Source organism: Osmerus mordax, chromosome 7 (genome assembly GCF_038355195.1).
Source record: "Osmerus mordax isolate fOsmMor3 chromosome 7, fOsmMor3.pri, whole genome shotgun sequence".
Lineage (NCBI taxonomy): Eukaryota > Metazoa > Chordata > Actinopteri > Osmeriformes > Osmeridae > Osmerus > Osmerus mordax.
Window position 1 is genome coordinate 1,289,761 of NC_090056.1, and position 25,239 is coordinate 1,314,999.

Below are 25,239 nucleotides of genomic sequence, written 5' to 3' on the forward strand. Positions count from 1 at the left end.
AACCTTCTGAGATTTTGCTGCTTAGTTGTCTGGTTGTCCTGGTGCATGAAATGCAGAGCAAACTGTTGTTTTCAGTCAAGTGTTCCACTTCTGTGAACTGAAAGAGGCAGGACTGGACAGAACAATCTTGCTTTTTTGGTGCCATCCTTAAGGCTAGAGTTTGGAAGGCCAGATCTGGGTCATGGTTTACCACTGTGTACTGTTTAGCCTTAGCACTCTCCATGTCCACCTCACCATCTTCAGAATTGTTGAGAGACATGTTCTCCAGGTATTTGGCCAGCTGGTCCTCCCCTTTAAAACTTTTAGATGGAACAACATCTTCTCCACCTTTTTTAACTTGGGCCAGTTGGTCATCTAACAAACTTTCCTCTGTGTTTTGGTCCTCTGACAAGGCAGTGTAATGGTTGCTGACCACAGATGTGGAGGAAGTTTCATTGTCAACCACTGAGTCTTCCTCCTCTTCTAGCTTGTACTCTAGATCTTGTCCCTGAAGATCTGTGTTTGCTGGTTGGTCTTTACTTTTTGGCTCATCTGTTAAGGTCCCATTCTCTACCATTTCCACACTCTCATTGTCAGCATTGTTTGACTGTGTACTCACTGCTGTATCCTGATCCGTTAGACTGTTTAGCTTGAGCTTCCCTTCGAAATCCTGCTGCCTCCTCGGATTCTGTGGAATGCAATACTGGAATTAAAGCGTTGAATATTCTATCACATCATGTTGTTTAGAATTTTTATTTAGACTATTGTACAATCTCAAATTTTTATATTTAAGATAGGTATATGTTTATTGTATGCAACTTCCTGCCATAGTCAATTCCTTGTTTGTGTGAACTTACATGGCGATTAAAGCTGATTCTGATTCTTATATCATTCTATCACATGTGTATGCAACAGCTTCATCAAGAAAAAAATATTAACTTTTTGTGCACAATTCTTAGAGTTTCTAACATTTAAATGAGCTGGCTATGTAGTATACACAAGGGTGCATTTCTGGTTTGCAGTGGGGGGAAAAAAACCCATAGGAGGGGTTTTTCCCTAGCTCAGACAGAACGGCCGATAAAAGACACACTCCCAACATAAATTTAGCGAACATAGCATTGCCTATAGTTAACATAATGCTTCTGGCAAAACAAAATTGGGTTGCTGGAGTAAAGTTTAAGTGGAAAAGGCCTGTTGGTAGAATAATTGTCGTTTTGGCTTTTAATTCAAGAATGTGATCAAACCTGTGAACTATTAGCTATCGAGTATTGTCTCTCAGTACTGCTGAGAGACACATTCTCAAATATCTGACTCAAGTTTGGTAGAAAACAAATGAACAAGCCCAAAATTCTTCAGACAGACTTGTGGTGTGATGAGAAGACATTTGAGTTTTTTGGGCAAAGTACAAAAAAGAAAACCTTCCCTACAGTATAACACATGGAAGTTTAGTGATGTTGAATGGTTTCTTAGCTGCCTCCAACACTGGGTACCTGGAATGTCTGCATGAAATTACATTATAATTGGCTGGAAAGTAGCGTATACAACTGATTTTTAGGGGATTTTTTTTTACTGGAAATAACCATACAATGTTGTGTCTTTAAATCGACATTTTATTTATTTAGCATACGCTTTTATCCAACGCAACCTACAACTACAACTAGAGAGATGGCATAAGAAAATCTGATCATGACCTAGGTATTTTTTTTTCTCACAAATCTCCATCCATTGAATGACATGAATGATTGATTGAGTGAACCTTATACATACTTCTAAAAACACTAAATAATTGTTAAAGACAAAATGGTGGTTGGGTTCTACAGAGACCAGATTAAAATCCTAAATGGAAAGCAGTTGGGAGAAGACACCCTTCCACGCTGGGGGAACTGGAAAAGTTTGTACATGAGTGGGACAACTTTCTGATTAGGTAGTGAAGAAAGATCACCCATGGCAATGTTCTACATCGCAGCTAGCACTTCAGATACATTTTAAAGAATATATTGTGCTTATTAAAGTTATGCATTGTGCTTATTAAAGTTATGAACTTAGAAGTGTGCTCAGGCTTAAACATTGGGTCTCACACTGGGTGTGGGAAGCAGGCTGTTCTTTGTGTCTCTATCTCTTCATTTTCAGAAACAACCTTGAAACCGGGTGGAGACGGCACCCGAGCAGGTGGGACGCGTAGGCAAGAACAACTCCCTGATGCACGAGAGAACAAGCTCAACCCTTTTTGATACTTGTGTTTCAATTGCACTGTATAAATATATGCTGGGGAGGGACAGATAGCCAGTTGGACTTCGTGAACAAGCCCAAAACTCTGTTGCGGGTAGGGAAACTTAGACAACCCCAGAGCTCTGTACTTGTTGATTTTCAACTGCTGCATTAAAGCTGATATTATCGGACCTCTGCGACTCCAGACCACTCTTTCTAGAACACAGATTTGTGTCATTGAATACCATCATTACATATTGGAATAGACACATAGAATTTGAATCCTTCAATTTCTAGTAATATTCTCAGGTAAGCTAGTATCTTCTTTGGACTGTTTTACTTTACTGATGATTTCACCAAGGCTAACAGCGCTGAACATTAGTCTACAGTAGCTGGACTTTGTTGGTTCATACGGGGTATGGTTATCAGACATACATGCTGACATGTGTTGAAACTTTATTATATTCCTCAAAGTGTCTGAAAATGTATCACTACATTAACTACTAGTCTAGGTATTTATGGCTAGCGAGTGTGTGAAAAGCACACAGACTTGCTAGTTAGCACAGAATAAAGTTATGTAATGTGACAAGACTGACTTTAAAACTACAAAAAATACACCAGGAACACCGACAATATCTTCAACACTGTGCCATGTCTCCGAATCTGTTTGCTTGATTTGCTTCACTTGTCAATCCCACATTGGACCACGCAAGTGTTTTGCAAGGCTTTAGTGAAAAGGAATGGGAAAGCTTTGCTGCGCTCAATTTGCTTTCCTGTAGTGGACACACAGTGTTACTGTCGCAAAGGATGACGTTGAACAGCTTTGATACTTGGCCTATTTAATAATAGGTCTGTGTGTGAAATAGTCTTTTAAGTTAAAATTTTTGAGACGTGTCTATAAACCCCATTGTATTAAAAAGGCAGCGTGCAGCTGCCATAGTTGCAATCAGGTGCACAGCTAAGAATGTTGAGCCTTATGAAGAGATTGAAACTCCCCCCTCCATTCTGGTTAAGTCTGTTTGTTCATTTCTCAAATTTTTATTGGGTGTGCTTTGCCTTCGGCAAGGGCACAACCTTTGTTCTCTCACATATATATTATTGGGTGTGCTTTGCCTTCGGCAAGGGCACACCCATTGGATTGCTTCTATTGGAATTTACGTTCCGTTGCATTGTTTGGGCTTCAGTGAAGTTTTTGTGGCGAAAAGTGAAGCTAACAGTGGCTAATTTGCTAGCCACAGTCACTGACGTTACTAACGTCACTAACGTCACGAAAACACGCGTGACTACCTTTGGCAGAACATTCGTTTCGCATCTGTTAACTTGGGGGATAGCTAGGCTAACTATAGCTTTACTGCAAGGCAGCTGCAGAAACGCCACAAGCAAAGAGGCCAGGGTGATAACTATTTACTCATTTTACTTTGTGATATGACACACAATTGTGATGTGTAATGTACAATATAAGCTGATATTATTAAGGAAGTACATCTACTTTCGGAAACAGTAGTCTACTATTTCACTGAAATATTAGCATCATGACATTAGCCTGTGTTGCCCGGGCAACACATACTACAGTGGTCTATGATGTATCTGTTTTCAATCGTTAAAATAAACATTCCTTACATATACATTTTCGTTGTAGGATTTATTCTGACATTAGTAAACGATTTGTTGGTGAAATTACCATTACCTGTGGTTTCAAACCAGTGTAGCTCACTGCAACGCTGTAGCTTACGCGAGACACACTACAAAAACATCTAGCTACAGTACACAGCTGTTTAGGAAGTCAAACGGCAACAGAAAATGTTCGGCACTCCCCTTACTTAAATCAAAAGTCTATCTAACTACTAACCTGAACTTCATTGCCACAGCCTAAACGTTGTCAATCTGTTCATGAAAATAATTAATTTCAGCCTAAACCGTACAACGGAACGTTAAATCCAATTCAACCAACGCAATCGCTACCAAGACGAACACAGCAGTAGTCTACTACTGTACCGTAGTAGTACAATTTACCGGGGCAGCTTCTCCACACAGGGCTATATCGCATTTTGCGTTGTTACTGACAATGATCGCTACCAGTGAGCTTTTTATGAATGAGCGATTTTCCACTAAATAAATGTCAATCTTATTTACGTTTTGGGGGGCATATTTTCAGTTAGCAGATGGGACTGTCTGAATCGCGATTCCATCTTCTACTGCCGGTAACGTCGTAGAATAATCTTCAAAGGGGGTTCTTTATTCATGAATGAATGCAATATGAGTAGGCTAAATGCCTTAAAATATCACGAGAAGGGAAAAACTTTAAAGGACGTTTAAGTCATAGAGATTAGGTCAATTTTTACACCGGTCTGCCAAATGTATTCGTTTTGATTCAGCCTGTCAGCTGCCTCTTGCAGGGGAAATGAGAAGACATCATATTTCATTCTACACTTCACTCGTATTTTGAGTTGTAAATGAGCAGCAAAAAAAAGATGCTTTTAAATCTATGTAATCTTTATAAAAAATCAGTAGGCCCGATGCATTTTTATATAAAATATACAGACCCCTGTGCAACCAACGCAAGCAAGCACACCCTACAATTTCCCCAGAAATTGTATCCTCTCTAGTTATTATTATTTCTTTATTTATTTCTTTTTGCCCCCCTAAAACTCAGTCAATATTTGGCCTACATAGACAACGTAGGTGTCAAAAGTTTCGTCTTGGTAGCGATTGAGTTGCTTCTATTGGAATTTACGTTCCGTTGCATGGTTTAGGCTTAAGTTAAGTGTTTGTGGCGAAGTGAAGCTAACGGTGGCTAATTTGCTAGCCACAGTCACTGACGTTACTGACGTTACTAACGTCACTGCGTCACTAACTTCACGAAAACACGCGTGACTACCTTTGCCAGAACATTCGTTTAGCATCTGTTAACTTGGGGGATAGCTAGGCTAACTATAGCTTTACTGCAAGGCAGCTGCAGAAACGCCACAAGAAAAGAGGCCAGGGTGATAACTATTTACTCATTTTACTTTGTGATATGACACACAATTGTGATGTGTAATGTACAATATAAGCTGATATTATTAAGGAAGTACATCTACTTTCCGAAACAGTAGTCTACTATTTCACTGAAGTATTAGCATCATGACATTAGCCTGTGTTGCCCGGGCAACACATACTACAGTGGTCTATGATGTAGCGTTATCTGTTTTCAATCGTTAAAATAAACATTCCTCACATATACATTTTCGTTGTAGGATTTATTCTGACATTAGAAAACGATTTGTTGGTGAAATTACCATTACCTGTGGTTTCAAACCAGTGTAGCTCACTGCAACGCTGTAGCTTACGCGAGACACACTACTGTACAAAAACATCTACACTACACAGCTGTTTAGGAAGTCAAACGGCGACAGAACATGTTCGGCACTCCCCTTACTTAAATCAAAAGTCTATCTAACTACTAACCTGAACTTCATTGCCACAGCCTAAACGTTGTCAATCTGTTCATGAAAATAATTAATTTCAGCTTAAACCGTACAACGGAACGTTAAATCCAATTCAACCAACGCAATCGCTACCAAGACGAACACAGCAGTAGTCTAGTACTGTACCGTAGTAGTACAATTTACCGGGGCAGCTTCTCCACACAGGGCTATATCGCATTTTGCGTTGTTACTGACAATGATCGCTACCAGTGAGCTTTTTATGAATGAGCGATTTTCCACTAAATAAATGTCAAGCTTATTTACGTTTTGGGGGGGCATATTTTCAGTTAGCAGATGGTACTGTTTGAATCGCGATTCCATCTTCTACTACCGGGTAACGTCGTAGAATAATCTTCAAAGGGGGTTCTTTATTAATGAATGAATGCAATGAGTAGGCTAAATGCCTGAAAATATCATGAGAAGGGAAAAACTTAAAATGACGTTTAAGTCATAGAGATTAGGTCAACTTTTACACCGGTCTGCCAAATTTATTCGTTTTGATTCAACGATGAGGCTGCCTCTTGCAGGGGAAATGAGAAGACATCTATTTCATTGTACACTTCACTCGTATTTTCAGTTGTAAATGAGCAGCAAAAAAAAATGCTTTAAAATCTATGTAATCTTTATAAATAATAAGTATGCATTTTTATATAAAATATACAGAAATATCAGTTGTAAAAATGTCATTCAAAAACGGACCCCTGTGCAACCGACGCAAGCAAGCACACCCTACAATTTCCCCAGAAATTGTACCCTCTCTAGTTCCAAGTGTTTTAGGGGCCTCCTCCCATAGGGGCCCGGCGACTTTTCCCTGCGCTCAGAACCCTGGTTGCAATGCTGATGGTGTTTTTATTTGTTTAGATAAACATTTTGCTTCATTTTGTAGGGGACAAAAGTGCCCCTGGTGTCCATTTCCAGCTGTCTGTAATCTACCCAGTGCTACATAAATAATGTCATTCTGATAACCAAGATTTACCCCAAAACACAATAGCTAGCTTTGCAGCTTGGCTCCCAATAATAACAAAAGGTAGAAACACAATAGGTGGCTTCGCTGCTTGGCGCCAAATAATAAGAAACGCTAGAAACACAATAGGTGGCTTGTAACTTCACTGCTGCAAAAAACACAGCTATACCTTTGCTTGTTTTTTAGCCTGCTTCTTGGCTTTCCTCTTCTGGTACTTGCTGCCAGCGTCAGTGGACATGTCAATCCCATTGGCCAGCCGCATAGAACTGTCTCTGCCCTCCTGGCTTCCCTCACTGCTCTTCGGGGGATTTTTCCTGTGAATCTTGTAAGCCTGTTGAAAATATGATCCCCATCAAATATGCACATTCATTTAATTACAAGCAAAACACTAATCATATTTTAATTCATGGTTTCTTAGTATGCTGTCAAGTTTATGTAAGTAACTAAGCAAACCTGACAAAAGCCTTACCTCATCTGAGACTGGAAGAGAAAGATCCAGGAACATCTCTGTGACAAATGACACCTGAAACAAAAATAACCTTTAAAGGGCCTGTTTTCTTTCAAATGTAACAGCAATGTGATCTGAGATCAAAACAAAACCATTCATAACTTCTTAAAATTAAACATGTCATACTTTTCTATTTATTTTCGATTCTATTAATTTCTATTTATTTTTCTATTTTGATGACATTTTATTTGTGTGTGAATAACAAATGTAAAAACAACTGTGTGAATGGGGCTGTCAATGGGGCATTTTAGTGAGCTATTTGGGCCTGCTTTTGAGAGCAGCATTTTGATACAGGGTGAAATTGTCCACTGACAGGTGCTGCCTTCACATGTCAGCGATGAAAAGGCTAGCTCACATAAGTATGAGGTTAGGAACGTCAACAATTTTGCACAGTTTTAGATTCAGGGATATTTGTGTCCTTTATGCTATGGGTTTTGACTACATATTTTGCTGATTCTGATTATAGGTAATTTAAAGCTGAGTTAAAAAGATTGCAGGTTATAGTCTTATTCGCTGAGGGGAAGTAACACAAACCTACTCAACCTAAAACCATTGAGTTGACTGTCAATGTTCTTTTATACCTTTCACATTAGCCTTTTTTAAGTGGTTTGCCAGGTAGGCAATCTTAGACCAGTCTTTCCCAATCCTGGTCCTTGGGCCCCCATGCCCAGCATGCGTTCGATATTTCCCTGCTCCAACCCACCAGGTTCAAATGAATGGGTTGTTATCAAGCTCAGCAGAAGGCAGATAGTCAGTGATTATTTCATTAGAGCGTTTGTTGTCGAGCCCTTCAGTCATTCAGCAAAATGTAAGTTATTGGCTAATGGATGTCAAAGACATTGCGGGTTAGACTGCATTTGGTCTATAGAAGCCCAACATTATCAAAATGTTATAGTTGGCTGACAAGATTGCGTTGTTGTCCCCAGTCAAAAGTATAAACACACAGGAACATCATGAACATTCAATGGTCTAATTAGATCCAGTTATACTGGTAAAACATGTAATGTTCTTAAGTTATTGTCAGGACACGGTCCAAATTCTGCAAAAATGAGAGCCATGTGTAATTTGTTTGGAAATCCTAGGCTATAAGCTTACTTGATGTTAGCATACATTTTGATGCTTAGCCTAATTTAACAACTTTCAGAATGACGACAAGCAGTGTAGCCTATAATAGGTAGTGGACAATATCATACCGGTTGAGAATGTGTATTTTGGTTTTATGTGGGCTACTGTAACATTGGGACTCCAGTTTCAAGAGTGGATGGGGGGAATGCAAGGGCAGTAGCGCATCTAAAACTAAAGTTGCATTTGATAAATCAAGTAGGCGGCATATCTACTAGAACTAACCTGACAGATCATTTAGAATAGCCTACGTTTTGTTCCGTTTACATCTATGGACTAAACAGAGTAAGGATAATCTCAGGTATTGCATTGTGCACTGGATTTATTCTCTTTTTTTGCATAAATGCATCTTTCAGGTTTGAAAAGGTGCCCATCTCCCCTTCTAATGATTGATTGCGTAATGAATCAATGATTTTGGCCTCAACAGTTCCTTTCAACGTTGTCGAGCTCACTCAAATCCAGTAACCCAACATTCCATTCTTATAGGCCTATTTACAGCTCAAGAATAAATACAATTTAGCTTATTGTTACGTTCATGCACTGTTTGTACAAAATATGGGCATTCATTGCATCCAGATGTAAATGCTCATTTATACCTCTCGATATTTCAGAAATGCTACTCTAAGCCATTTTATTGAGTGGGCTGTAATGTTAAGGGAGACTTTGATTATTAAGGAGGAAGTTGAGTATGATCCGAGTAGAGACTAAATGTGGCCGGTCAGCCGAATCAGGGAGTCAAGGAGCCCTGTAGTCTGTCAGTGTCTCTGATTTTTTTAAATTATAGGCTTTCATGAACGATCGGATCCAATATTGTGAATCCAATAATCATAACAGCCCCCCGCCCATGCCGTCATCTCCTTTTATTAGGCCTACCTTATTATATTTGGTGGCCAAGCCGCGAAGCGGCGAAGCCACTTAAGTGTTTCTACCTTTTCTTATTGGTGGCCAAGCCGCGAAGCGGCGAAGCCACTTAATTAAGTGTTTCTACCTTTTCTTCTTCTTATTATTAATCATCTTCCTCTCCCATTGGAGTCTATGGCAGCCCCTAGAACCATCAAAATTGGCAGCAAAGACACCAAACAGGAAGTTGGGTCATCTCTCAGCCAATCCTTGAGAAATCAACACCAAACTTGGTATGATGACTCGGAACCCTCATCTGAGGATGTCCAAACAATTTGGTGTCATGTGATCACTGGGCGTGGCCGCAGGATGCAAAAATGTGTTTTGGCCAATAACTGTTGATTCGTTTGCCTTTATTAAATGATTCCTTTGTCTCATGATATCTTGGGACATCCCATGTGTGACACATGATCATTTGTGATGACAGCCGAATTGATCCGGCCGCCATTTTGAATTACAGAAAAAACAAGTTCTCTACTTCTCCTATAAAATGTTTTCCAATCTTCACCAAATTTGGCAGAGATTATCTTCAGACCAAGCCTCACAACGCCCATCACATGGTTTTTTGATTTTCAAAAACTTTTTCCTGTTACAGCCAATCAAAATGTGAAGTTAAGCCATCAAACAGGAAGTTGGGTCGTATCTCAGCAAATCTTTGATGGATTCACAACTTGGTATATGGACTCGGAACCCTGTTCTAAGGATGTCTAAAATGTTTTCTCAGTCATATGACTGCTTGGCCAGCTCATTGCTGCTTGCAGCTATATTCATAAGTGGTTTTGCCTACCATTTGCAAAATAGTTGAAACTATCAAAGTCATATAATATGATTAGTTTCGCTCATGTGTAAATATGCAAAATGCATTCATTGGTTATGTTTATCCACTTTACAAAACATATTTGAATTTTACGATTACAATTATTGTTCCCCATGTTATGACATAATAATTGCGCTTACCAGTCAACACACAAACACTCATGTCAAGCTAATGCACTTCATATAATTCACTTTAATTGGTGTCATCATTTTGCACAGTTATAGACTATATATATAAACTACATATTTTGCTCTACATATCTTATTTAGGATAAATAACCTTTGGAAACCTTGCGACACTTGCTGATAGAAAGGAGAATTGCAGCCTTGAAAGGTCAGGGGAAAAATGTCAGAATACTGTAATAGAAGTTTAGGATGTATGTACAATTAATGTGTTTTAAATGTGGTTCTTAGATAAGAAACATGCTGGAACAACAACTTATGTTGTTTATAGGAAGGGGAGATAATCAAGATAAGTTTGTAGAAGGTTAAAAGGTTGTAAAGTGTTCGGAAATGTTTGGGGATTGTTTATAGTAGGTCAGATGGCTATCTGTATTAACTATTTCTGAGGGTGATGACCCCACAAAGGTCAGTTGACCATTTTGGATGGTCAACTTCTGGAGTTTTATGACTTCCTGACTTGGAGAGAATTGCAGCATGAGAGTTCTTTTCACCTGGGGGGAAGGAGCTTTGGGACGGCAGGTTCAGAGGCTGTGTTGTTTCAACTATGATTATATTGTCTTAGGAGTGAGCTAATGATAGGAAGAAGACAGAAAACAGATACATGTCTGATTTCTAGTTCAGGAGATCATAGTGTAAGAGGAGTGTGTTCAATGTTTATATTGATTAACTGATGTTTAGAATGGCCAGATGCTGTGAGTGTTATAAGACATGGTATGTGTTAGGATCCGTATCACTCGGCTGAACGACATTTACGTTACATGTCCTCCAGAGGATCGATCACAGAGCGCTCTGTTAAGTAATGTACGGTACAGAACAAATAATTTGTATTAATCTGGCATCCTGACTATTCGAGTACAAAGTGTCTTCAGATTTTCAACGACAGTGAGCAATTAAACCAAAACATGAGCAAAATAACCTTAAATGAGTGATATTGAACATTTAAAAATACTGGGTGATAAAATATACATCTAGGAAAGGTCAAGAAAGCGGAGTCAGGTGGCTGAGCGGTGAGGGAATCGGGATAGTAATCCGAAGGTTGCCAGTTCGATTCCCGGTCATGCCAACTGATGTTGTGTCCTTGGGCAAGGCACTTCACCCTACTTGCCTCGGGGGAATGTCCCTGTACTTACTGTAAGTCGCTCTGGATAAGAGCGTCTGCTAAATGACTAAATGTAAATGTAAGAAAGCAGGATCCTGAAATTTGATTGAGTGCGACGATTAAAAAAAAAAAAATCTCTTCACTGGGGTTGAATTACCCCAGCTCAGGGCTTCTAGTGTTAAACAAATGCACCAAAAGACCACATTTTATGCTTTGTACCTTTTGCAATTATGAAAATCATTGTTTTGCTAAACACTACACACTGTTTCATACTGTATATTAGACACTTCATTCAAGCATGACATCTCTTACAATCATTGAGAGGGTGCCTAATATATTTTGAAAATATATTATATATAATATATTTTAAAAGTAATCTATTCTAATTTTATTTGATCAATTGGTGTCGTTGTCTTTAGATTTGACAATCTAAAGACAACGTTTCGGAAATCCTGCCTATTCAGTTTGTGTTGGAATGTGAAGAGTTGAAAACAAATCCCCTTTTGTCACCCTATCAGAATTTTGCAGCCTCCGTTGTTGGGAGGAAAATGCTATGCAGCTCTGTGATTTGTGGTCCAGCTATGAATTTACAGAGGGCCGATTAATAGTAATTCCATGAAAGACTAATTTCCATTGGCAGTAAAGTCAAGCCGCGAGTAACGTTCCCGCTACTGAGGAGGACATTGTTTCACATTTGTAATGCACCGTTCTCAAGGAAAACTCTTAATGAGAAGTTGGAGTTAATCGGCAACGGAAGACTAAAGAATGTTGTGCTTATTAAAGTTATGCATTGTGCTTATTAAAGTTATGTCTTATGAGCTTAGAAGTGTGCAGCGAGCCTCGTACCTGGAGCTGGGTACCGCTTGTCACCAACAGCGAAAATCGCTGTGATCTAGCCATGTCTCGTTGAAAGTACACTTTCCCATTTTCCACACGTAGCCGAACTTGAACAAACTGTGACTTTTACACTGTGACTTTTGAACTCGAACAAACTTGCATTTATCACAGGATTTGTAGTTGTATCGCCGCATACGTACCAACACCAAGATCCCACAGAAAGAACTACAACACACCGAACCAGCGTTCTGCTGGTTTTGTAGCAACGACTCGATAGCTCCGCTCTGTAGGTTACGACTATTTTTTTTTTTGCTACTTTATAAAAACGCTGCAGCCAGCGTTTCTGGAAATGAACGAGGGTAAAACTTTTTCTTAGACTAGATTAAATTTAAGACCTCGGATCAAAATCTATCAGTTTTTAAGACTTTTTAAGGCCTTAAATTTTAAGTTCAGAATTTAAGACTTAAGACCCCGCGGAAACCCTGGTTGTGCTTATTAAAGTTATGTCTTATGAGCTTAGAAGTGTGCTCAGGCTTAAACAACATTGTGTCTCACACAGGGCGGGGGAAGTCATGGGTGCGGACTGAGAAAAAGGAACAATCCAGACGAGTCTCGACCACAGAGTGTGGGAAAAAGGCTGTATTTTGTGTCTCTATCTCTTAATTTTCAGAAACAACCTTGAAACCGGGTGGAGACGGCACCCGAGCAGGTGGGACGCGTCGGCAAGAACAACTCCCTGCTGCACAAGAGAACAAGCTCAACCCTCTTCTTGTGTTTTTGTTTTACTGCACTGTATAATATATGCTGGGGCAAGGACAGATAGCCAGTTGGACTTTGTGAACCAACCCAAACTCTGTTGCGGGTAGGGAAACGTAGACAACCCCAGAGTTCTGTACTTGTTGATTTCCAACTGCTGTATTAAAGCTGATATTATCGGACCTCTGCGACTCCAGACCACTCTTTCTAGAACACAGACTTGTGTCATTGAATACCATCATTACATATTGGAATAGACACAAAGAATTTAAGTCCTTCAAGACCTACACCAGAACTTAATTTTGTGCATAAAACCAAAGCTTTTGAGAGCATTACAGTGTTGTGCAGAATGATCGGTCAATCTGTAGGCTTAATGTACCAACGCAACGTCATTATGCACATTTACCGTAAATTGTGCCGCAAGGGCTGACTCAAATAGTGCGTAATGAGCAACACAATTTCATGTAGGCCTTAACCCTTGTGTTTGGTTGTTTGTGTTGGTCAAAAATGACCTGTCACTATGTTTATCAGCAGAGAAAACCCCCTAAATGTTATTTATTTTACTTGAAAATGTATGACTTTTCCTAAAAAGGAAAACCCCAACATTAGAAAAAGTGAAACATTAGCTGTGTTCACATTTCCATGAAAGCTGTACACCACTAGGGTACAAAGACTGTCTTAGGGTCATTTTTGACCCAGCAATTATAAAACCATTATACACACCACAAAAACAACTAAGAGACACACATATACAATAAGATATTTAGACTATTTGTGATACTGATTGAACACAGACAAAACTAAAACTTCTGTGTGCAGGTGCAGCATCTCCCCTCCACGATCCCATACATGACTCAAGTTCACAGACAAAATAAAAGCGTCGTTTACTAATGGGGAATGCAGTCAGAGGCTGCAAAGGTCCTGCAAATGATAGTACCCCCAGTGTTCTTTGCTGAAGCCATGACTGCACAATTCAGTGCCCAACAGTGGTAGGGTCTCAGCTCTCAGATCTACAGGTTGTAGATCTGCCATTTTCAGATGTCCAGAAGGAACAAGAAAACAATGATTTAGAAGAGGATGTATCTGAAGAAGAAGATGGGGAATAATACAACCCAGAGCATGATGCAATAATACACCTCTACTTTAGTAAAGAAAACAGTTATGACAGATCTGCTGTCATAAAAACGAATGGTTGTCCACTGATTAAATGCAGTCTTTCTGCAATGTGAAAAGGGTAAAACCCACATATTCACAAAGTTTGTGATGAATGACAGGTTGTTTCTTCATGCAAAATAGATTAGGGGTTTAAAATGCAATTAAGCTGCTTTATTTTAGATTTTTCTTTGAAGGTGGGTCATTTTTTTTAACCTTAGGACAAGGGGAGTGTACAGCAGAGGTGTCAAAAGTATTCACATTCATTACTGAAGTAGAAGTATAGATACTAGGGTTTAAAAATACTTCTGTAGAAATTGAAGTATCAATTCAAGCTTTTTACTCAAGTAAAAGTATAAAAGTACTGGTTTCAAAACTACGTAAAGTATAAAAGTAAAAGTAGTAAGGGGAAAAAATGCCATTAAGGACAAAAGCTTAGGCACAGGGGTCTATAATGCACAACCCCACCTCCCCCCAAAGGCCATAATGACTTGTTATATTGAAATGTTAATGTTGAAAAATGTGGGCTACACCAGTTTATGCCCATTGAACGCATTTTAGTACAATGCAAATACATTAAAGAACCATATATGTGTAGCCTACTACTAAGCATTAACATGTGTTTCATGGAGCGGAAGATATGATGACTAGTTGCCTATAGGTATTGTAATGTTGTAAAAAGTCAAACTTCAGAGCAGGGCTCAAGACTAACTTTTTTTTACTAGGAGCACCGTAGCCCCTGACTGGAAATGTTTGAAACACAAGCAGAAAATTTAGGGGCACACCTTATTGTAGAGAGGGTACAATTCAGTGGCAATTTTAGACCCTTTTTAGGGGTCGCCAAGCACCTCTAAGTTTCATCTCAGTACCCCTAAAAATAATAATAATAAAAAATATATATATATATTGTTTATTATCATTGGATGCTGGTAGTTCATGAAGAAAGCGACATCCTTAGTTTTTTCATGCATTCAATATTTCGCATAATAATACATAAATGTATGAATTGTTATCCAGTGAAATTAGGGATTTATATTAGCAAAGGGGTTTAGCACTTTTGCAAGGCACTGTATTCATGTCACATTCTCATTGGGGTCTGAGGACCCCTAAAGGTCTGATCCTAGAATCGCCCCTGGTACAATTTCTGGGGAAATTGTGGGGTGTGCTTGCGTCGGTTGCAGATGGGTCCGTTTATTTTTACAACTGATATACAGCGACGCACCACATAAGTTTGAATTTAAATACATTATTTAATGTGACATTACGTACTGCAAGTCTTAGCTAAATTATTTAAATGTTTGTTCGTTATATGCCGCTTGTCCGGGAGTCGGGTCGCGGGGGCAGCAACCGAAGCAGCAAGGCCCAGACTTCCCTCTCCCCGGCCACTTCCACCAGCTCTTCCTCGAGGACCCCGAGGCGTTCCCAGGCCAGCCGAGAGACATAGTTCCTCCAGCGTGTCCTGGGTCTTCCCCGGGGCCTCTTCCCAGTGGGACGTGCCCAGAACACCTCACCAGGGAGGCGTCCAGGAGGCATCCTTATCAGATTCCCAAGCCACCTCAGCTGGCTCCTCTCCACGCGGAGGAGCAGCGGTTCTACTCTGAGCCCCTCCCGGATGACCGAGCTTCTCACCCTATCTCTAAGGGAGAGCCCGGACACCCTGCGGAGAAAGCTCATTTCGTCCGCTTGTATTCGCGATCTCGTTCTTTCGGTCACTACACACAGTTCGTGACCATAGGTGAGGGTAGGAACGTAGATCGACTGGTAAATACAGAGCTTCGCCTGTCGATCTCGCGCTCCATGGCGAACCGCTCCAGTGAGAGCTGAAGGCTGATGAATCCAACAGGACCACATCATCTGCAAAAAGCAGCGACCCAATCCTGAGGTCACCAAACCGGACCTCCTCAACGCCCTGGCTGCGCCTATGGAAATTCTGTCCATATAAGTTATGAACAGAATCGGTGACAAAAGGCAGCCCTGGCGGAGTCCAACCCTCACCGGGAACAAGTTCGACTTACTACCGGCAATGCGGACCAAACTCTGGCACCGGTCGTACAGGGACCGGACAGCCCCGATCAGGGAATCCGGTACCCCGTACTCTCGGAGCACCCCCCATAAGAGCCCCGAGGGACACGGTTGAACCTTTTCCAATTCCACAAAACATGTGTATACTGGTTGGGCAAACTCCCATGTACCCTCCAGGACTCTGCCAAGGGTGTAGAACTGGTCCACAGTTCCACGGCCAGGACGAAAACCACATTCCTCCTGAATCCGAGGTTCGACAATCCGATGGACCCTCCTCTCCAGGACCCCTGAATAGACTTTTCCCAGGGAGGCTGAGGAGTGTGATCCCCCTAAAGTTGGAGCACACCCTCCGGTCCCCCTTTTTAAAGAGGGGAACCACCACCCCGGTCAGCCAGTCCAGAGGCACTGTCCCCGATGTCCACGCGATGTTGCAGAGTCGTGTCAACCAAGACAGCCCTACAACATCCAGAGCCTTAACCTGTTTTTCGTCCGGGCCCGAAACACTGCCCCCTACTCCCCCTGTTACTACGCACTAAATGTTAATAAATATATTTTTTAGACTACTACACATGTTATACATCATTAGAAAGCTACGATTCTTGTGCTTGTAGATATGTAAACCATTTCAAGATCGAGTCACAACAACAAGTTTAGTCAACGTCTTTGTCCAGTCACCACTTTGGTGTTGTTTACAAAGCCAAACATCTCTACTTACCCTCAAAGGTTCTGTGTCGTCCAGGTATGCAAACAACACATCAAAACTTGATCTGCGTACATTCCCAAGGGTTCAAAGTATCTAACCATGTAAAGTAATTCGTCCAAATACAATGTTTTACGTTCATGAATAGCCATTATCCTTTGTTTCATTATGCAAGTTAGCCGACGGAAGAAACAACTTGTTCACATAAAAGTGTTCTGTTCTCCGGTTAGCAACGGAGTATTTACGATATGAAGGAATCAAAATGTCCGTTGAACCCTCCCCTTTTGATTGACACCTTGTTTGACCCAATAGGAGCTTCCATGCCCCGTTGACAGCCCTCTAAAGCCAATTAGGTCTGTGCGTCCTGCCCCCCCCCCCCCCCCCCCACACTCTTTCTAAACAAATTTCTCGAACTGGCTTCGACTGGCTCTGAAATGAGCTCGTTAGCCTTGTAGCTGAAAGCTAGCTGAAAATGCCAATACCTCATTTGTATGCGTCTGTGGAGCCGTCAAAATAAAAGTCGATTGCGCAATAGGGTTGAAAGAATCAGTTTTCTTTGTGCGCCAATCCTGGGAATCAGATAAAGCACTCCAATGTGTTCATGCTTCAATTTTTGTGTTTCAGTAATACTAATTAGGGATTTAGCTATTATATATGATAGTTCTAAGTACCACCTTTCATTAGAGATAACAATTATGAAAAATAATACCTTTTATCCTGAGTATTTGACCTTGGTTACAAAGGGTCATTTTGGAGTCTCCAAAAGGCCCTTTTAGAAAATGAATGGATGTACTCTTATAAAAACATGTGTCAAATATGAATATATTGTGGTATTATGTTTGACTTTTGATTTGAATTGGGTAAGGCTTCAACCTGTGGTCCAATTTAGTCTTCCAGCTAATACCTACCACCTCTAGGCCTCTTCAGGCCTCTGTTTTCAAAACAAAATCTAGACGGAAATAGAAATTTTCACTTTCCTTGTGTTCAAGCTTCTATTACTCAACACTAGTAGGACTGACAGGGGTCCTGACAACAGGGGACATAACTTCAGAGTGTCAGCTTTCAAAAGAGATCATTTACATGCATGTACTCCAAATGGTTCAAGAACAGCTTCCAATTTACTTTGGGTATGCTGTTTAGGCGTTTTCAGGCAAATTTAACAGGATTCTGAAGAGGTTAAAATAAAATTATTTTTGTTTGTTTTTGTATTGGGTAAAATTGGGTAAACACAACGATGGTTCGTTATGAACCTGGGGTCATGTGACCCGAAGGCAGCACAACAGTTCAAGTGGCAGACTACTACAAAGGAAAATTAGGACCACAAGGTACAGCAATTCTTTTGTGCCTAAAGCAAAACGATTGTACAACAATCAGGTAGCATTCAGCTTGTTTTTCTTTTTCTTATGTTTTAATGTTTAAATGTTTTAACGTTTTTGTATCTAAAGCTTTTGTATTTATGTTTTTATTTGTATGCAGCAGGCTATTTAACAATGGAGCGTGTAATGGTGACCACATGAATTTCCTACTTGTGAATAATAAAGTTTACCTTGACCTTGACCATACAGTGGACCTAGAGGAATATGCGTCCAGTGTAACGGGCTTCATCAGTGGAGAACATTGTGCCCAAAAAGCGCTGCAGGACTTACCCGAACCAAAAACCCTGGATTAACTATGAAGTTCTGTCCATGCTACGTGACCGCTCCACTGCATTTGCCTCAGACAACGCTGAGGATTACAAGAAGGCCAGATACGACCTGAGCAGATCCATCAGAGGAGCTAAGAGACAATACAGACTGAAGCTGGAGGGATTCTACTCCACTGCAGATTCCCGACGCATGTGGCAAGGCCTGCAACACATCACAGGAGGGGAGCAGGGGGGTTGCAACCAGCCAACCCAAACTGCCAGATGAACTGAATGCTTTCTATGCCCGTTTCGAGGCCTTCAACACCAACCCACAGGGAGGGTTCTTGACCACGGAGCGCACACAGGACTCACCACTCACTGTAACAACGGCAGAGGTGCGTACGGTTCTGAGGAGAAAAAACCCATGGAAGGCATCTGGCCCAGATAACATCTCTGGGCGTGCCCTCAGGGCCTGTTCATCAGAACTGGCTGATGTGCTTGCTGACATTTACAATCTGTCACTAGCACTAACTCATGTGCCCACCTGCTTCAAGAAAAACTTTGTGACCTGCCTAAATGACTATCGCCCCGTTGCACTCACCCCAATAGTGATGAAGTGTTGAGAGGATAGTCATGACCCACATCAAAAAGGCACCCCAAACCCGCTGCAGTTTGCGTATCGCCAGAACCGGTCCACTGACGATGCAGTGAACGTCACACACCACACAACGTCCACACAACCCTCATGCACAGGGTAAGGACACCTATGCAAGACTCCTCTTCATAGACTTCACCTCAGCCTTCAATACAGTTATCCCACACAAACTTTCAGTAAAACTCCTCACTCTGGGTCTGACACAGGCAGACCCAGAGTGCAACTGGGTCTCTGCAACTGAGTGCTGAACTCTGCAACTGAGTGCTGAACTTCCTATCAGGCAGACCCCAATCAGTCAGAGTTGGCAACCGCACTTCCAATACTGTTCCAAGAACTGTGAACACAGGGACCCCCCAGGGCTGTGTACTGAGTCCCCTACTGTACACCCTCTTCACAAATGACTGTGTGGCCTCCCAGGAAAACACCAGTATCATAAAGTTTTAAGATGATACTACGGTCATTGAAATGATCACTGGTGGGGCTGAGACAGCGTACAGAAGAAAGGTGGATGAACTTGTGGCCTGGTGTCAAAATAATAATCTCTCCCTGAACACAGACAAGACCAAGGAGATGATTATCAACCCAAGGAGGAAGAAGGTGCAGCACACACCACTGTACATGGGTGAGACCGAGGTGGAAAGGGTGAAAACCTTTAAATTCCTTGGAACACACATCAGCGAGGACCTCATCTGGTCTCACAACACACTCAGGATCACGAAAAAGGCCCAGCAGAGGCTGTAATTCCTGAGAAGGCTGAGGAAATTCGGCATGCCAACCAAAATTCTCAGCAACTTTTACAGAGGCACGGTCGAGAGCGTCCTTACCACATCAATCATAGTGTGGTATGGATACAGCACTGCCCAGGACAGGAAGGCACTCCAGTGTGTGATCAAAACAGCACAGTTCATCTCAGGAGCAGCCTTCCCCTCACTACAGGACATTTACTCCACCAGGGTCACCAGCAGAGCCCACAATATTATCAAGGACAGAACACACCCCCAGCACAGACTCTTCTCGCTGCTGCCATCAGGCAGACGTTACAGGAGTCTGAAATCCAGAACAAAGAGACTAACACGCAGTTTCTACCCGCAGGCCGTCAGGCTGGTGAACATCTTCCTCACAAGTCACTTCCCCATCCCCCCCCACTACATAACGAAAACAGCCCCACTACACACACACACATACTGAACTATGACTTGCGATATTTGCAAACAACACACTTTAAACACTCAAGAAACTGTCATTTCATTGATGTGCCTTATTTTAATTTATTTTATTCTGACTGTATATTTATTCTCTCTTTTTAGTGTATTTTTATTGTAACTAGAGAGGGTACAATTTCTGGGGAAATTGTAGGGTGTGCTTGCTTGCGTCGGTTGCACAGGGGTCCGTTTTATAATGACAACTGATATTTCTGTATATTTTATATAAAAATGCATAGGGCCTACTTATTATTTATAAATATTACATAGATTTAAAAGCATATTTTTTTTGCTGCTCATTTACAACTCAAAATACGAGTGAAGTGTAGAATTAAATATGATCTTCTCATTTCCCCTGCAAGAGGCAGCCTCATAGCTGGATCAAAACGAAGAAATTTGGCAGACCGGTGTAAAAATTGACCTAATCTCTATGACTTAAACGTCCTTTTAAGTTTTACCTTCTCGTGATATTTTCAGGCATTTAGCCTACTCATATTGCATTCATTCATTAATAAAGAACTCCCTTTGAAGATTATTCAAAGACAATATGATGGCATTACATGAGTGTTGTGTGTTTGTTTGACATAAAATACAAATGTATGTATCATAGAAACCTCACAAAGTTTCCTGGACGCTGGTCACAAATAAATTTGACACCTTCAGTACTGTGTTGCGGGTAGAATATTACTACATATACAGGCTACTCCAAATACGTGATGAGTAGCCTACATTTGGGTAGTGTCTACGGTAACTAGTTGATTCAGAAGAACCAAAACAACATGTTGCTTGAAGGCCAACGTAGTTAATAAATTAGTGACTGAATTCCTTCCGTACCCATGTGCTTCAGTAGCTCGCAATGTAATGCAAAGGATTGCAACGATGGATGTGTTTTTGCTTGTGGGATCGAATCCCACTCGAATCTTTTATTTTCTTAGCTTCCATTTATTATGGCGTGAATGGCTGTAATGTAGTAATCATTACATTTGTTCAGAATATAAAATTATGAAATGAATTGATTTCAAAAGATATAGCGAAGAAACACTCAGCCATAGGCTACACGAAATCGCATAGGAAACGAGTGTTTCCATGTTGTGTTACGCGTATTTTGATCGTATTGTCTGGGATAGCAGCAACGTTAGTATGAATTTTTAATATGTGGTGTCAGAAGGAGCTTTGATGTCAGGGTAAATACAGCTATTGCCTCGGAACAAACCCCAAATACATGATTAGTAGCCTACATTCGGGTAGTGTCTATAGTAACCAGTTGTTCCAGAAAAAGCCAAATCAAGATGTTACCTGAAGGCCAAGGTGGTTACTAAGTACGTAACTGATTTGAGTAATTTTCATGAGCTAGAATAGCTCGTGGTGTAAAGCAATGGCCTTTGGTGTATTACGTGTTTTGCTCTAATGCGATCGAATCCCACTTCATGCGAGCCTGCAAATGTTTTATTTTGTCTCCATTTATTTTGTCATTAATGGTAATGTAGTGCGTGCGCAGTTTATACTTTCATATTCGCCGCAGCAAATATGAGATCCGACTTGAAAATAACCAGTAATATGTTTGTGAATTTGTGACGAATCTGGTGATAGAGGCAGACTGATAGGTGCATGCACCGCTGGGAAACCAGTTAGTTCGGAAACCAGTAGGCAGTAGAAGATGGAATCGCGATTCAAACAGTACCATCTGCTAACTGAAAATATGCCCCCAAAAACGTAAATAAGCTTGACATTTATTTAGTGGAAAATCGCTCATTCATTAAAAGCTCACTGGTAGCGATCATTGTCAGTAACAAGGCAAAATGCGATATAGCCCTGTGTGGAGATGCTGCCCCAGTAAATTGTACTATTACAGTACAGTATGCCTACTAGACTACTGCTGTGTTCGTCTTGGTAGCGGTTGCGTTGGTTGAATTCGATTTAACGTTCCGTTGTACGGTTTAGGCTGAAATTTATTATTATTATGAACAGATTGACAAAGTTTAGGCTGTGGCAATGAAGTTCAGGTTAGTAGTTAGATAGACTTTTGATTTAAGTAAGGGGAGTGCCGAACATGTTCTGTCGCCGTTTGACTTCCTAAACAGCTGTGTAGATGTTTTTGTAGTGTCTCGCGTAGGCTACAGCGTTGCAGTGAGCAACACTGGTTTGAAACCACAGGTAATGATAATTTCACCAACAAATCGTTTACTTGTAATGTCATAATAAATCCTACAACGAAAATGTATTTGTGAGGAATGTTTATTTTAACGATTGAAAACAGATGCATCATAGACCACTGTAGTATGTGTTTCCCGGGCAACAGAGGCTAATGTCATGCTAATGCTTCAGTGAAATAGTAGACCACCATTTCCGAAAGTAGATGTGGGCCTACTTCCTTAATAATATATCAGCTAATATTGTACATTACATTTCACAATTGTGTTTCACATCACAAAGTAAAATGAGTAAATAGTTATCACCCTGGCCTCTTTGCTTGTGGCGTTTCTGCAGCTGCCTTGCAGTAAAGCTATAGTTAGCCTAGCTATCCCCCAAGTTAACAGATGCGAAACGAATGTTCTGCCAAAGGTAGTCACGCGTGTTTTCGTGACGTTAGTGACGTAGTGACGTTAGTAACGTCAGTGACTGTGGCTAGCAAATTAGCCACCGTTAGCTTCACTTTTCGCCACAAAACCTAACTTGAGCCTAAACCATGCAACGGAACGTAAATCCCAATAGAAGCAACTCAATCGCTACCAAGACGAAACTTTTGACACCTAGGTTGTCTATGTAGTCCAGATATTGACTGATCCTTAGGGGGGCAAAAAGAAATTAAAAAAAAAATAATAATATATATGTGAGAGAACAAAGGTTGTGCCCTAGCCGAAGGCAAAGCACACCCAATTATATGGAAGGAGGACAATGCATTGCGCTATAAGAATTTCATTATAAGGACTAACTGTAATAAATATCTTGAATCTTGAAATAATTACTGACTAACAACACGGAAATGAATGACAGATTGACGAAGGCAAGTTCATTTTCCGACCTGCCTTTTGTTTCATACAAGAAGCGCCATTTAGCAACCATAACGTGTCAGTAACAACGTCCCTGTCTGTAGACTCGCAGGCCAACTTGACCCCTAACGGCGCTATACATAGGAAAAAATGGCTCGCTACTTCTAGTGTACATTTCTACCATAGATGACATCTATGGTAGAAATGTATTCTTATATGGATCTCTTTCAGTAGTTTCAATACACACCGTTTTACACTGTTGACACATTATTGTGCTCGTCATCTCCCCTCCAAACACCTGGTCAATGGAGTTCTTGGAAAATCCGTTCCTTTCATAGTCTAAAAACAATTATAGTCCATAATTTTGCGTTAATTGTATGGATATTATGGTTTATATACATAAAATATGGCATGTCAAGGGAGCATTACTTGGTCTTTAACAACAATGGTTGTAATGAATATATCATGGAAATGTCAAGAATGATGAAAGAATTGTGTACTTCATTAAGTTCTTACCTGTAATCAGGGTTTTTGATGATTCTACATCCCCCGCTTTTTTTAAAGCTGCAAATATTCCTGAACTTACTCTCTAGGAAACAAATGTATAAAATGTGATTGCCATAGGTGACCTTATTAGACTTCATAAGGAATTGTTAAAGTAACACAAGGTAACCACACTAAATACATCTTTAGACGTAGCTATTCATAGCATACTTTAATCTCCTCGGCTTTCATTCCATCCAGCATATAACGCAGAAGTTCATGGCTATCTTGCTGCTGACATCCTTTAAATCTTCCTGCCCTGGGGATTGAGGAGAACATACAAGATGCTAAATTCCAGATGATGTCAATTTCAAGGCAGATTGACAAAGCAAATGTGAATGTGCTGACTTTTTGCAAACTTGTGTGAACAGTTTCCTCGGGGTGACAACCTCTTTCCTGGAAAACTGGATCTCATTGAGAAATTCACACATAGCCAGTGTAAGGGATCCTGGTTGCTCTAATTGCACCAGGATAGGGTCCTGAAAATGTCAATGTCAACAACAATATTGTTTATCAATTAATGACTCCAAAACTAACCAAACCAACACTGAATAAAATGCAAATATATGGATAACACACGAGATCAGATGAAACAGCACATGGTATTGTGAGACCAATCTTCTCTTTTGCCACCTTGTTGAGCATTTGCCTCAAAAGCCGTGTCTGAGAAAGGTTCTGCAAGATCAGAAAGAGGCAAAATGTGTGCTATTCATGTGTGTACCTTTGTGAATACATTTGAGTAAGAATACATAGAACTTCCTTACCTGAACAACTGCATTAAAGAAACATGTGTTTCCTAGGTTACTGAGTCCCTTGACTGATACAACACTACTGTCTTTGGCAACTCCCTGGCTCTGCCCTTTCATACCACTCTCTTTCTTCTGCTTGAATATGTTCTCCTTATCCTCTTGGTTTTTCTCCATGCCCGTGTCTGGTTGCTTTATCTCTTGTGTTTCTTTCATCATCCTGTCACCCAACTCTACTTCTGCAAAAGTCAAATATGATGTTCACTTCGCTCCATTTGTTGTATGCCATGTTACCACAATAACTATAACCTGGTTGAGCAGTAGGCCTGATGTTGATGTAGCAAACTTGGATTTACTTCTGTGTGGCAGTGTCTTGCACGGTTCTGATGAAACTCGCTTTTTAACACAGGTCACCAGTTGAGCCAAATTCCCTGTCCTAGAATACTGGATTTCATCATCACAGATATAACACCTAAGGAAGATCAGTACATATTACTTCATTAGTAGTTCACTTGGCCTAAGCAATTCCTCAACATTAACCTTATTGACTGAAATAGTGTGCAATCTGTACTCACCAAACACACCAGATCTCCAAATTAATAACGAGACAATGTGGATCTGAGCGAGGCTTCTCATAGTGTTTTATAGCATGCTGGTTCTCTGAGTTTCGTCCACACCCCTATAAGATCAATACATTGATAGCTGAATAGTTCAAGAGTAAAACATAGAATAGTTTCTATTCTGTCATGTTTTTGCCATGCAGTTT

The 25,239-nt window shown here is 40.6% G+C and overlaps 1 protein-coding gene across 6 annotated transcripts in view; it reads right to left on the reverse strand.

Annotated features, from left to right (window-relative positions):
* usp16 (ubiquitin specific peptidase 16) overlaps positions 1-25,239 on the reverse strand; it is a 38,535-nt gene that overhangs the window by 12,292 nt on the left and 1,004 nt on the right. For all 6 annotated transcript variants that reach the window (XM_067239884.1, XM_067239887.1, XM_067239886.1 and 3 more), the window contains 11 exons: positions 25,049-25,152; positions 24,830-24,945; positions 24,492-24,712; positions 24,307-24,402; positions 24,076-24,206; positions 23,899-23,986; positions 23,701-23,773; positions 23,432-23,523; positions 7,088-7,141; positions 6,788-6,949; positions 4-667 (listed from right to left, as the gene is read on the reverse strand). In XM_067239884.1, coding sequence (XP_067095985.1) covers positions 4-667; positions 6,788-6,949; positions 7,088-7,141; positions 23,432-23,523; positions 23,701-23,773; positions 23,899-23,986; positions 24,076-24,206; positions 24,307-24,402; positions 24,492-24,712; positions 24,830-24,945; positions 25,049-25,152 — 1,801 coding nt within the window. The remainder of the gene's footprint in view (positions 1-3; positions 668-6,787; positions 6,950-7,087; positions 7,142-23,431; positions 23,524-23,700; positions 23,774-23,898; positions 23,987-24,075; positions 24,207-24,306; positions 24,403-24,491; positions 24,713-24,829; positions 24,946-25,048; positions 25,153-25,239) is intronic.